We start from the raw sequence: 13,109 nt of genomic DNA on the forward strand, positions 1-13,109 counted from the left end.
ACTTTCAAGGCCTGCCTTGTCGCCCTTGTGCAGCAACTCTGCACTTGCATGTCGGGCCTCAGACTTATAATGAGATGCTGATGGTGACAGGAAAGCAATGGCTTAGACAGACCAGGCTCTAGCAGCTTGGGAAGAAGTGACCTCAGGAAAGGAATCCTTGAAAGGCTCTGAGATTCTCACACTGTGCAGCCCAGGCCTCTTTGACCTTCCTGCCAACTCTCTTAGCCGTCCCTCTCAGCCGTCCCTCTCCTGACTGATGACAGTACTTCAAGAGCTCATCTGGTTCAGCCCCTCCTCCAGGCAGCTCTAATAATTACAAAAATACCTGCATACATTGACACTCACTATGTAGCAGGCATTAGGCTGGGCTCTTCTTTTTGTCCCTTGAATATACTGAACTTACTCCTACCTCAGGGCCTTTGCACTTGCTCTTCCCTCTGCCTGACGTGCCCTTTCTTCAGAATTTTGCAGACTTCATTTCTTCTTGTCAATGAGGTATTTCCTGAATGTTACCTGTTCTGAGAAGCCTCTTCTGAGCACCCAGTCTAGAGTAAGCACCCTCACCCTCCAACTGACGCATCACCTTGTCTTTATTTTCCTATTTATTTATTTGTTTACCTATTTATAGTCTGTAAGGTCCTTGAGAATTAGGGATTTGTCTTTCTTGTTCGGCAATATATCCCCAACACGTAGCGGGGTGCCTGGCTCATAGTAAGTGCTCAATTATAAATATTTCTGGAATGAATGAATATACTAATAAAGGATACTATTATTTTCACAATAATCCCATGAGTTTGATGCTCTTATCTCTATTTTGTTGGTGGGGATGCTAGGGCTCAAAGAGGCTAAATAATATCCCAAGTTACGCAGCTAGTAATCAGTAAGGCAGAACTTGAACCCAGGCTTTCTGACACTGGAATCCTTAAGTGCCTTGTTATGTTGGGTCCTCAGCATTTAGCACAGGGCTTGTCATATACTTGATGCTTAATATGTTTGCGTGAATGAATGTATAATTAGCGAATGACACGTGGTGCGTCAATTCACCTCTCCAGGTGGGATGAACTTAGAGATCAGCACTTGGAAAGGAGTTTTCTTGGTGCACTCTTTCTCTGAAGCTTTTTTTGGGGGGGGTGAGTGTGGGCCAAAGTGAAGGCCCCATTGCCACCAGCTCTGCCTCCCTACCAGGTATGAGTGGTTCCGGGAGCTGGAGCTGAAGTGGTATGCCCTGCCGGCCGTAGCCAACATGCTGCTCGAGGTGGGTGGCCTTGAGTTCCCCGGGTGCCCCTTCAACGGTTGGTATATGGGCACGGAGATCGGAGTCCGGGACTTCTGTGACATCCAGCGCTACAACATCCTGGAGGTAACGAAGACCGTCTAGCTGGGCTGGCTGGAGGTGCGGGCCTGCAGCTGGGATCCAAGAGACTGACTCACCCCCATTTCTCTGCCTTTGCAGGAAGTGGGCAGGAGGATGGGCCTGGAAACACACAAGTTGGCCTCCCTCTGGAAAGACCGGGCTGTCATTGAGATCAATGTCGCTGTGCTCCACAGTTTCCAGGCACGTCTGGTGTTTGCGGGTCTGAAGGCTTTCTGGTTAGAAGGTCATCTGGTCCAGCCGCCCATGTCATGCTTGAATTTCCCCTTACGGCATTGCTCATTTATTCACGCATCAAACAATGTTGAACACCCTGTTTGTGCCAGGCACAGTGCTAGGTGCTGGGGATAGAGAGACAAGCCCTCTCAAGTCTGCTAGTGTAAACTTGAATGCTTCTAGCAACAGGCAACTCCTTACCTCCCAAGGCTGGTCAGTTCCTGCGCTTGACCACTGAATCCTGTCCTCTCTCAATTTTCAAGGACTTTACTCCTGAAAATCCTCCCCGCCCTCTGCCCTGGAACATTGATACCTCCTTATCCACTGGATCATTCCCATCAATGATCAGTAAGCTGTAATGATTCCCATCTCAAAGAGATAAATGGCTAGCTAACCAAATACTCCCCCTACCCAGCTACTACCTTGTTTCTCTGCTTCCCTTTTATGGCAAAACCATTGAAAGACCTCATTACACGTCCTCATCCCCCAGCCACTCCAGTCAGGCTTTTATCCTCCGCAGCTCTGCCAGTCACACTGGAATTCTGGCTGTTGTTCAAACTCACCAAGATGGTTCCCACCTAAGGGCCTTTGCACTTGCTTTTTCCTCTGCCCAGAACACTCTTGCCACAAATCATCCCGTGACCGGCTCCTTCCCTTCATCCAGGTCTCAACTGTCACCTCTTCAGAGTAGCCCTCCCTGATGACACCATAAACAATGGCATCCTTACCCACCTCCATCCTGTCTTTCTTATTCCTTTAACCTTTTCTTTCTTTTCCTCCATAATCCTTATTAGCTCCTGACATTATGGAGTCCATCTACTTCTTTCTTTGTTTCCCCCATTAGAATGTAAGCTCCATGGGGCAGAGACCTTGTCTCTCTTGTTCACTGCTCTACCCCTGGAGCCTAGAAGAGTGTCTGGCACGTGGCAGATGCTAAAAAAATATATGTATTGGATGAATGAACGAGAGGCCACGTCCACCTGAGCGGTTGTTGCCCTTGCTTCCCTATCTGGGCAGCAGCAGCCACCAAACACAGCAGGTTGGCTCCTGTGTGGGACTGAGCCCTCGGGTCCACCTGCTGCTCTCACTCATATAAACACTCCCCTTCCTTTGGGGAAGGAGCCATGGACGTGTGAAGCTATTACTTTAGAAGCTGGGACCATGTCCACAAAGTTGGCAGATGCCCTGGAGGCCAGACCGCAGGGCGGAGAGCCATGCATTCATTCAGCAAAGTTTTATTGTGCATTTTCCATGTGTCAGGCCCTAGGCCAGGCCAAGAGTATGAGTGGTGAACAAAATAGACAGAAACCCTGGTCTTGTGGAATGTAGTGGGAGCTGACATTAAACACCCAATAAATACATATTATCACACACTGTTCCCCAGAGCTCATCACGCTATAGGCATGTCAAGCTTGTGCCTGATTTGGGGGAGTGGGGAGGGGCACGGGTCAGCTCCGAGACAGGACAGGAAGAGCCCCCTGGGGCTGACCCAACTCGGGAAGACCCCACTGGCTGTGGATCACACATCCTGACTCCTGCAGGCTCCCAGCATCAGCTCTGATATTGGCAGGATGCGGATATGTCCCAGGAAACTGCTGATCTCAACTGTCTCCTGACCATTGCTGACCACGTCCCTCCACTGTTTGAGAGTCTCCAGGACTTCCTCATGACCCTCCTTCAGGGTCAGCTTCAAAGACTTGGCCTCATTTCCTCATCTGTAAAACGGAGATAATAATGGTACCTCCCTCACTAGGTTACTGTAAGAATTAAATGAAAATGAATGCAAAATATTTAGCTGCACTGCCTGACCCATAGTCATCACTCAAAAAACATTAGTTTTGTTGTTTTTATTATTTATTACTGTTACAACCATTCTCACAGCTCTCATCATCAGCTCCTGAGCCTAAAACTGGTCTGGCACCCAGTAGTTGCGGTGTGTGTATGTATAAAATTTTAGAAGGCATGGCTGGTCCTACTGGAGCCTACTGGCTCCTCTCCTGCCTACCGGCCTTGACTCATGCAGTGTCCTCCTCCAGGACTGCCCGTCTGCTGCCTAACTGGTACCCATCTCTCAAAACTCACTTCCTCTTAGAAACTGTCTCTAAAATCCCCCATCTCTCCTCTGGGCCCCTGTATGAGCTAAGCCCTCCCTCGGCCCTCCGTCAGCACCTGCACTCACCTCCATCGTAGCTTCTATCAGACCATGTGAAATGGCTGATGTCTTTCTGCCTCCCCCAGTTAGAGTATGATCCAATACAGAGAAGGGGCCACGTCTTTCACCTCTGTATGCAATACCTGGTAGATAGAAATAATAATAGCAGCTAACATTCATTGAGCACGTTTTATGCTTTACTTGTATTATTTTATTGCATTCTTTCAACAACGTCATGATGTAGGAACTATTACCATCCCCATTTTACAGATGAGGAAACTGAGGTTAAGGAACTAATAGCTCAAAGTAACATGGCTAATAAGAGGCCAAGGTTTGAACCACTCCATGAAACCAATGTCTCTTGGCTACATGAGTTGCTGCAGACGATGTGGCTGCCCTTGTTGGATCATTCCAGGAAGGCTCAGACCCCTTGGCTTCTAATTTTAGGATGTGGGACATTGTGGTGATTTGTCTTCCATGCACTGTGGTTCCCCCCATTGCTTCAGTCCTCTTCCAAAGAACCTAGTTCCTCCTTGGCTGAGACAGCCACATCCTTGGGGAGGTGACTCCTGGAACTCTCTACCAACAAGTGACAAAAAGCCACTGTGGTTTGATTCATCAGCATCCAGAGAGCCATTTGTGGGAGTTCAGGGAGACTTGTGGGCCTGAGAAGCTGGACACCACCCCCAGAGGGCCGAGCGGGGGCAGCATGTGGCCTGTGGGCTGACCATGGCTATGGTGACTGCTTGGGTTCCTCAGAGGCTCTGGAAGTACTTTGCATTTGGGTATTTATTTTCAGCAGCGAGAAGGGGGCCAGAGGGGATTGCGCTCCCATTTTACAGATTGCCAGGCCCTTCCGTAGTCCATCTGGGAGCCCTGCAGCCAACCGACCACTCTCCTCAGCTCCCCTTCTTGCCTCCTTCTGATTTAGAAGCATAATGTGACCATCACGGACCACCACTCAGCTGCAGAGTCCTTCATGAAGTACATGCAGCAGGAGTACCGGTCCCGAGGGGGCTGCCCAGCTGACTGGATTTGGCTGGTCCCCCCAATTTCTGGAAGCATCACCCCCGTGTTCCACCAGGAGATGTTAAATTATGTCCTGTCCCCTTTCTACTACTACCAGGTAAGAGAGGGGCCTTCCTCTCCTTTCTGTCTTGGGAGCTCAGGGGTGGAGAGAGTGTGTGTGTCTGCACGTGTGTGCATGCGTGTACACATGCGTGCGTGTGTGTGTTTGCATGTGCCTGTGCACATGTGTGCTTACTAGTGCAGGACATACAAGGAAGGATCGGGGACACAGAGGCATATTTTTAATGCTTTTCAGGCTTCACTCAAGGATGCTTTTGTCCATTTCTACAGAAGTGAGACTGAAGGAAACACCTTTTATGGTACCTTTAGTAGCCCGTTGCTCTGATGGAGTTTAAGCTCCTGAGGGTGACCACCACTGTGCCCGCCTGCACGGGAGGGCTATAGACAGTCACATGGCATAATGGTGAAGAGCTTGGCTCCCAGGTCAGATACATCTGGGGGCGATTCTCCCACTTCCTAGCTGTATGATCTTGGGTGGGTCATTTCACCCATCTAAGCCCTGACTTTCTCATCTCTAAAAGGAGGGTCATCAACTCCGCGATGGAGGAGGTTGTGTGGATCACGTGAGCTGGTGCACGTAACAGCTCAGCCCAGTGTCCAGCCCAGAGTGCACTCAGGAACCGTTACCCAGTGAAATGATTTCATTTTTTGTCAAAAGCTCTTTGGTTAGATTTGGGGAAGAGCTTCCTTACTCTAAAAGTGATAAGTAGTGTGACTGACTGCCTGGGATAGTTTGTGCCTGTGGTCATAGCACCTTCGTCTACTCTCAGAGATATCCCAGGGCAGACTATGCATTATATACAATCTGTGTAGCCTTCCTAGTGATCAGACACCAAAAGAAAAGAGATGTGCAGCCTCTTCCTTCCAGGGGGACACTAATGAGTGACAATCAACTGATCGTGTGCAGGTTCTGCGCTGGACATGAGCTACAGCTTGGAGGGAGACAGACAGATGCAGCCCTTCCCTGTGGGGCTTTCAGTGAAAGGGTGGGGACAGGGCCTGCTCATCCCCCCAACTCACGAAGGGCATGAAGGGCCTTCTGTCTCTCCAAGCCTAAGCCAAGCCAGGGCCCACCTTGCCCACATACCTGCCCTCTTCTCTGAAGGTGGAGGCCTGGAAAACCCACGTCTGGCAGGACGAGAGGCGGAGACCCCGGAGAAGAGAGATTCGATTCAAAGTCTTGGTCAAGTAAGTGGAAGCAGCCAGTGTGGACATCTGAACCTCAGCCCTTCCTTCTAGGCCTTGAAGGGCAGGGAACAATGAGAAAGGGTTTGGAGGGACTTCCCTGGCGGTCCAGTGGTTAGGACTCTGCGCTTCCACTGCAGGGGGCACGGGTTCGATCCCCCGTTGGGGAACTAAGATCCCGCATGCTGCACAGTGTGGCCAAATAAATTAATTAATTAATTAAAAGGTATATTAAAACTATAAAAAAGAGAGAGAGAAAGGGTTTGGCTCCCAGAAATCCAGACACCAATTCCCAGGGTCACCTGCCACCTCTGTCCCAGCTTTCTCTCTCCTCCATTTTCCCAAAGGGGCTGAGTGGTGGGTTGAGTGGGGGAGGGGAGGAGAAGGGCGGTGAATCAGGGTTGATAGCTGGTGAGAAACCTGGGTTCTTGTTCCTCGATCTGCTGCACTTTAAATGCTGGGCCCCCATCTTCCTCTGGAAGGCTGACTCAGCACACAGAGTATGTCTGTCCCCACAGAGCCGTGCTCTTTGCCTCAGTGCTGATGCGTGAGAGAATGGCATCCCGGGTCAGAGCCACGATCCTCTTTGCAACAGAGACGGGAAGATCAGAAACGCTGGCCCAGGACCTAGGGGCCTTGTTCAGCTGCGCCTTCAACCCTAAGGTAGCCGACTCAGCCTATGCATGGAGAAGTCTGGGGCAAGTTAAAATGATTGCTCTGCTCCTGGATGTCCCCGAGCCTTGGGCATGCTGATGTACATTGAAAATCTGTGATAGGAGGAGAGAGGTGTGTCCAGGGATTCCCAAACTTACCTAGTAAATAAGCTTTTCATAGTGTTCCAGGGAACACAGTTTGAGAAACACATTCTTAATGATGCTAAGTCTCAATATACATGAGCTGTTCTAGATGGATTTTATTCACCTTTACAGAACACCTCCTATACAGGGTGCAGTGCTAAATGTGAAGGGGGCAGAGGATGAATAAGACGCAGAGAAATAAAACAAAACTCCCAAGGGTGACTAATTCCTTCCACCAGTGTTGGATTTGATCCTCCATCACTGAAGGCCTCCTGGGTCAGGTAGGCCTGGGTAGAACCACGAGGCCGTGACACATTTCACCTGAGATTAGCTTCAGGCAAAGCATTTGAGTCCCCGAGGTGCCAGAGGAGTTGTCATTTTTGTAACCTGCCCATCCCGTTTTTGTGGAAAATATGTCCACACGCTCAGAATTCAAGGTAGTGATGGAAGCGGTGAGACGTGCTCTGATTTGGGACACGCGGTATTTTGGAGGCAAACCCTCCAGGGCTTGCTGATGTGTTAGCATGGGAAAATCAAAGAATCGAGGATGCAGTGTTCAAATAGGTTCAGTAGACAGGGATTTGTTAAGTACTCATCTCCTCTGTGCCAGGCACCAGGGGACCGAGATGACGAAGGGGACTCCTGGCCTGAGTAGGGTGAGGGAAGCGCTGGGTGTCTGGGGAGGGCGTGGAGGGCGCCAGCCTGGGAAACAAGGGCTGATGTCCACCCTGGGTGCCGTGCAGGTTCTCTGCATGGACGAATACAAGCTGAGCCATCTGGAGGAGGAAGAGCTGCTGCTGGTGGTGACCAGCACGTTTGGGAACGGAGACTCCCCCAGCAACGGAGAGGTGGGTGGCCCGAGTCCCAGGGGTCTGGGGTCTGGTAGAGCCTAAGAGGACCAAGGAAAGGATCTGGGGACTCAGCATGTCCTAAGGAGGGCATTTGGAGTGAGAGCTCAGATCACTCTGGGTCGCCCTAACGTCAGCCATTGGCCTGCCTCCTTCTGGATTTCCTCTGTATGCGTGAACTGCCTTTCCTGTGACGTGCTTAGTATATTTCAGTAAATTGACCTGCCTTTTTAAATTCAAAAATTCATGTCTAAAGGAAACTTTATATCGCTCTCACAAATGGAAAGCCAGCAAAAATTGGTCCCAGGTAAATCCAATGAAAGCCAAGCAGTTATTGAATTTTAGCTGGATACTGTTGCCTAACCATGGCTTGCTTTGTTTTTTAAAAAGAGTAATAAGCAAGTATGAGAGAAGTGTTAAGTCTCCATTAGCAGCAGTCTGAGATTTTCTCCCTAGTGTTCAGGACAAAAGAATGAAATAATTGAAACAGGAATAACTATAAAAAATTACAGAAAAAAAGAATACTTTCTTATCATGTGATTTGACACTATTTTCCACCTAAAGTTATCTTGAGTTCCTGGGAAATCAGGGTTATTTCAGAGAATACGGGACCAGTTGTCACTCTGACAAGAAGAGAGGCTCATGTCCCATCAGGAGTCCCTCTGGAGATGCCCTGCTACAAGGCAGGCCCCCCTCAGCCAGGGCTGGATGGGCTGGGGGTTGGGCTGTCCTCGCCCCCCACCAAAGGTCAGGCCCACATGAGTTGCTAAGGCTGAACTTGTCCCTGAGTCCCAGCCAGGCGGCCCCACCTAAACCAACTTCCCTGCAAGGATCTTGAATTTTCTCCTGCCAGATATGTCCAATTTTTAAATGAGCCACCAGAAGAAAGGGAAAAGCGGTGCTTTTATTAATCCTGTCCTGAGAACTCTGTGGTTCTCTCTCTTTCTAGAAACTGAAGAAGTCCCTCTTCATGCTGAAAGAACTCACCAACAAATTCAGGTAAATCTCTTCCCCACTCCCAGAATCTGAGTTCCAGGGATGGAGCTGGGTGTGTATAAGTGGGAACTTCCTGGGATGTCCAGGCCAAGAGACAGCCTGTCCTCAGAGGTGTTGTGGGTCAAAGCAGGGACACCGAGTCCCGCTCGCACTTCTGCAGGCCAGGCATGGGGTTGGTCGTGGGAGTTGGAGACGAGGCTCGGGAGCCAGGGAGGGCAGGAAGGGGGTGTGCACTGGCGGTCCTTGCCCAGCTGGTGCGGGAGGGTCGGAGGCTGGCCTGTGGGCGGGCTCAGCTCACCCAGGCTCCGTGCGTGTCCTCCTCGGGCAGGTATGCCGTGTTTGGCCTCGGCTCCAGCATGTACCCTCAGTTCTGCGCCTTTGCTCATGACATCGACCAGAGGTTGTCCCAGCTGGGGGCTTCTCAGCTCGCCCCAACAGGGGAAGGGGACGAGCTCAGCGGGCAGGAGGAGGCCTTCCGTGGCTGGGCCGTGCAAACCTTCAAGGTCAGTTCACAGCCGGAGCTGCCCCACAGCACCGGGAGGGAGGCTGCGGTGCACTCGTGCCCAGGACACCTGTGCTGGGCATCCTGGGTGGCATGACCTCTGCTGGGTCCTATAGGCGTGGTCCCGGGTGTGGGCCGGGGTCGCAGGCCTGAGGGCTCAAGTCATTGCTGCTTTCCCACAGTCCCCAGAAGAGCTCCACTTGACACCTCCCTGCCCTCGGGAAGCTGTGGTTTAAGATCTTTCCCCCTCTGATTATCCAGGTCACCTCCTGACATCCTTGTCTTGTTTCAGTGTCCCAGCCACAGAGAACTTGGGGACAGGGATATCTCAGTAGGTCTTTATCACCTGTGGCTTGACCCCACTGACTGAGAGAACTCATTGAAGCAAAGCATTTCACCCAGCAGTGGGGCTTATGAGCACCACCTTGAGTGGGTCTGACATGGTTCCCAAGCCCACGTCTCCTCCACACGATTCCCCATCAGGAAAATGAGAGTAATCACACCTGTGTCATAGTGTGGGCATGCGGATAAAACGAGATGCTGTCATTATTAATATTCATAATAATAGCAATAGCTACTATGTGCTAGGACCAGCCATTTTTTGGGTTCTCATAACAGCCCAACCAGATAAGTGTGCTTAGTAATTACACAAAGCTCTCAGCTCAGTTGCAAGGACTTAAAAAATGGTAGCCCCAGCAGTGGTGATGCCGCTGATGACAGGGATGATTATTGACACCAGTCGGCTCCATCTTTGTCCAGGCAGCCTGTGAGACGTTCGATGTCCGAGGCAAACACCACATTCAGATCCCCAAGCTCTACACTGCCAGTGTGACCTGGGACATGCACCACTACAGGCTCGTGCAAGACTCACAGCCTTTGGACCTCAACAAAGGTACCTGCTTCCCTGCACCACACGGAGCTTGTTTGCCCTTCCTGCCGGGGTGGGTGTCTCTGAGTCCTGAGCCTAGGGTCAAGGAGACCACTAAGACCCTCTGAACAGAGGCAGCTAGTCTAGGGCTACCAGGCATCTCTCTCTTGTTGGGTCCAAGAGCCTGCTGGGATGCAAGACTTGAGGGCGTGCTTCGTCTCTGAGAGAGGCGGTTTAGGAGGAAACCCTGGGAGGGCAGTGAAGAGAGAAGGACGCTCCTATGTGCCAGGCACTGTGCTGGACTCTTTGCCCACCTGCTCTAAGTGATCCCTTACACTCATCCTGCGAGAAAGGCACAGACAGAGAAACTGAAGTTCAGGGAGGTGCAGCAAGTTGCTAGCAGATGGCCAAGTTGGGATCTGGGCCCCAGCCTTCCCGCTCTAATGGCAGCCAGGTATTATGAAGAACATTTTTCAGAGGCAATTCCAGGCTACAGTCTGGGAACTCTGAACGGCCCCTCTGGATGCTGTGCTTCTGTGCTTCCTCTTTTCCTATACCAGGACTACAGAGGTCCTACACGTTTCCTCATGTTTAGGATATCCCCAGCTTCAACTATGCTCTCCTGTGGATCCCAAGCCATGGGATGTCCTAGAAATTCCCGTATTGGGGCATTTACATTGCATTTCCCACTACCTAGCAGCGGCACAAGCATCCTCTGTCAGACCAAGGGTCTTTATTTGTGATTCAGAAACACAGTGGGGAAAAAAGGAAGGGAAGGAAAACCCCAGCACCACCACAGGGAGACACCCCAGGGTAACGTCTGGGTGTAATTGACTCAGCACGTGGAGGCTGCCCCACCGACACTTAAGAGCCACGTTGCCACTTCACTGTCTCTCTGTCCCGCAGCCCTCAGCAGTATGCACGCCAAGCACGTGTTCGCCATGAGGCTGAAATCGCGGCAGAATCTACAGAGTCCAAAATCCAGGTAGGGCAAAGGCGATGGCTTCTTGGGTGATGTTCCACAGATTTTATTTTAATCCAGGAAAGACCAGAGCAAGTCAGTCTTAGAAAGGAGAGGAGGGAAGTGTCCACTGGCATTAGCTACGATGCCATTGGTAGGAGCAGCTTGATTGTTAACCCCTGTGGCCACCAGCACCTTTACATTGGGTCTCCATTAACCATGGGCCAGTTTTCCAGCTTGGGAACAAGACACCTGCTTCACTTTCTGTCCTTTGTGACTTAACTATTTCACCAAAAGGGGAGGGCAAGAAAAACTCAAACTATTTGGCTTTCTTAAGAACTTTCAGGAAAAGTTTTGGCAGGGAAGGACCTTTCCCCGCCGGGTCAGCCAGCAGTGTGGATTCTCTGTAGGTTTTGTTTTTCTGTGCTGTCCTTACGTTCATTAGCAAAAGTGGGCTGTGTTCTAATAAGAACCAGATTTGCGGTAGACACTAGGAAAGGTTTGTCTCAATGCCCACATACCTCCCAGTGCGATGCTTTCTTTAGGCGGAGTCTGTGGTCACGCTCTCGAGGGCTTGGGAGGGCTGCATGGGAGAATTGCTGTCCACCCTCTCCCCACGGAGAAGCCACAGGCCGGGTCAGCCCCGGGCCCTCTTGAGCACCCCAGCCTCGGGATGCCGGCAACCCGTGTTCATGGAACCGGGCAGGAAAATGAAAGGAGGGCACGTTTCCTGGGGAAACTGCCCCACCCATCAGGGAGTGCTGGAGGAAATCCTGGTGGCGTAACCAGAGGCTTCTTTTTCCTTCTGCAGCCGTACCACCCTCCTGGTGGAACTGTCCTGTGAGGGCAGCCAAGGTCCAAGCTACCTGCCGGGAGAGCACCTCGGAGTTTTCCCAGGCAACCAGCCAGCTCTGGTCCAAGGCATCCTGGAGCGAGTGGTGGATGGCCCTGCCCCCCACCAACCCATGCGCCTGGAGACCCTCTGCGAGAACGGTGAGCCCTCTGCACAAAAGCCTCAGCTGAGGCCGCCCCAGCATCCTCCCACCAAGCCCCAGCCCCACTGATGGGCTGGGCCCGGACCTGCGCTGCAAACGGGCAGCTAACTCTGTCCATCCTGCTGAGTGGTGGGCCCCTGAAGCCCACGCCAGAGCAGCCTTGTAAATAGTCCTCGACCGGCCGCCGGGCCAACAAGAAGGGCTGCTTCTTTGGGACTATCTGCCCAACACCAGAGGCTGGGCTATCTTTCCCCTTCATTCTTTGCTTACCCGGCCACTTTTGTTGGTTGACTGATTCATTTTTCCATCAAAATTTTAACTACTCACATCTATATACCAGGCAGGCCCTGGGTTACAAAAATGAATGAGACTCCGTGTCTGCCCTCAGAAAGCTCACTACCTAGTACAGGATGCAGATATGCAAAAATAGTCATAATTATTATTATTATAATAATAACAGTAGCAGCCACCATTTTGGGGGTAGTTACTTGATGCCAGCATTTTATCAATACATGCATTGTCTCTTTAGTCCCACAACAGACACACATGTGCAGCTTGCTTGGTGACATGATAGAGAAATGTGGAAACTATAAAAATGGTGCGCTTTGAAGATTCAGGTCCCTGATCCATCACTTACTAGCAATGTGACCTTGGGCATAGGAGTTAACCTCCCGAGGCTTTGTTTCTTTGTCTCTAAAATAGAGATAATAGAGCCTTCCTCGCAGGGCTGTGGTGAAGAACAGATGAGTAGATAACGTGTACAACCTTCACCACAATTCCTGGCACCAAACAAATGCAGGAATGGAGGAATATCCATTTCCCATGGGCTAATCGACATTTGTCCAGAAGGTCAGAGGAAGGTAGTTTAATACACCCTGAAAGTCTCTTCGGATCCCAAATTTTATGTTTTGGAATTTATACTGCATTTTCATGGCATTCTAATTTCATACTGCTTCCCCACCGAGGGTCTCATTTATCCCCACCTTCTGTGGGCAGTGGGCAGGGCCAGGCCATGGGTGACCAGGAGAGCATGGCTCTTCCTGGCCATCCTCACTGGAGAGACGAGGCTATCCTGGGGAGGGTTCAGAGTCCCCGTTGTGTGCTAAGGTGAGACTCTCAGCCTATGTG

The 13,109-nt window shown here is 51.0% G+C and overlaps 1 protein-coding gene across 2 annotated transcripts in view; it reads left to right on the top strand.

Annotated features, from left to right (window-relative positions):
* The window catches only part of NOS2 (nitric oxide synthase 2), a 31,871-nt gene that overhangs the window by 10,973 nt on the left and 7,789 nt on the right, over positions 1–13,109 (top strand). For both annotated transcript variants that reach the window (XM_061175121.1, XM_061175122.1), the window contains exons 9-19: positions 1,186–1,360; positions 1,454–1,555; positions 4,672–4,866; positions 5,935–6,017; positions 6,533–6,677; positions 7,555–7,659; positions 8,609–8,658; positions 8,984–9,158; positions 9,917–10,049; positions 10,932–11,010; positions 11,798–11,979. In XM_061175121.1, the coding sequence (XP_061031104.1) occupies positions 1,186–1,360; positions 1,454–1,555; positions 4,672–4,866; positions 5,935–6,017; positions 6,533–6,677; positions 7,555–7,659; positions 8,609–8,658; positions 8,984–9,158; positions 9,917–10,049; positions 10,932–11,010; positions 11,798–11,979 (1,424 nt within the window). The remainder of the gene's footprint in view (positions 1–1,185; positions 1,361–1,453; positions 1,556–4,671; positions 4,867–5,934; positions 6,018–6,532; positions 6,678–7,554; positions 7,660–8,608; positions 8,659–8,983; positions 9,159–9,916; positions 10,050–10,931; positions 11,011–11,797; positions 11,980–13,109) is intronic.

The sequence above is a fragment of the Eubalaena glacialis genome, chromosome 19 (genome assembly GCF_028564815.1).
Source record: "Eubalaena glacialis isolate mEubGla1 chromosome 19, mEubGla1.1.hap2.+ XY, whole genome shotgun sequence".
Lineage (NCBI taxonomy): Eukaryota > Metazoa > Chordata > Mammalia > Artiodactyla > Balaenidae > Eubalaena > Eubalaena glacialis.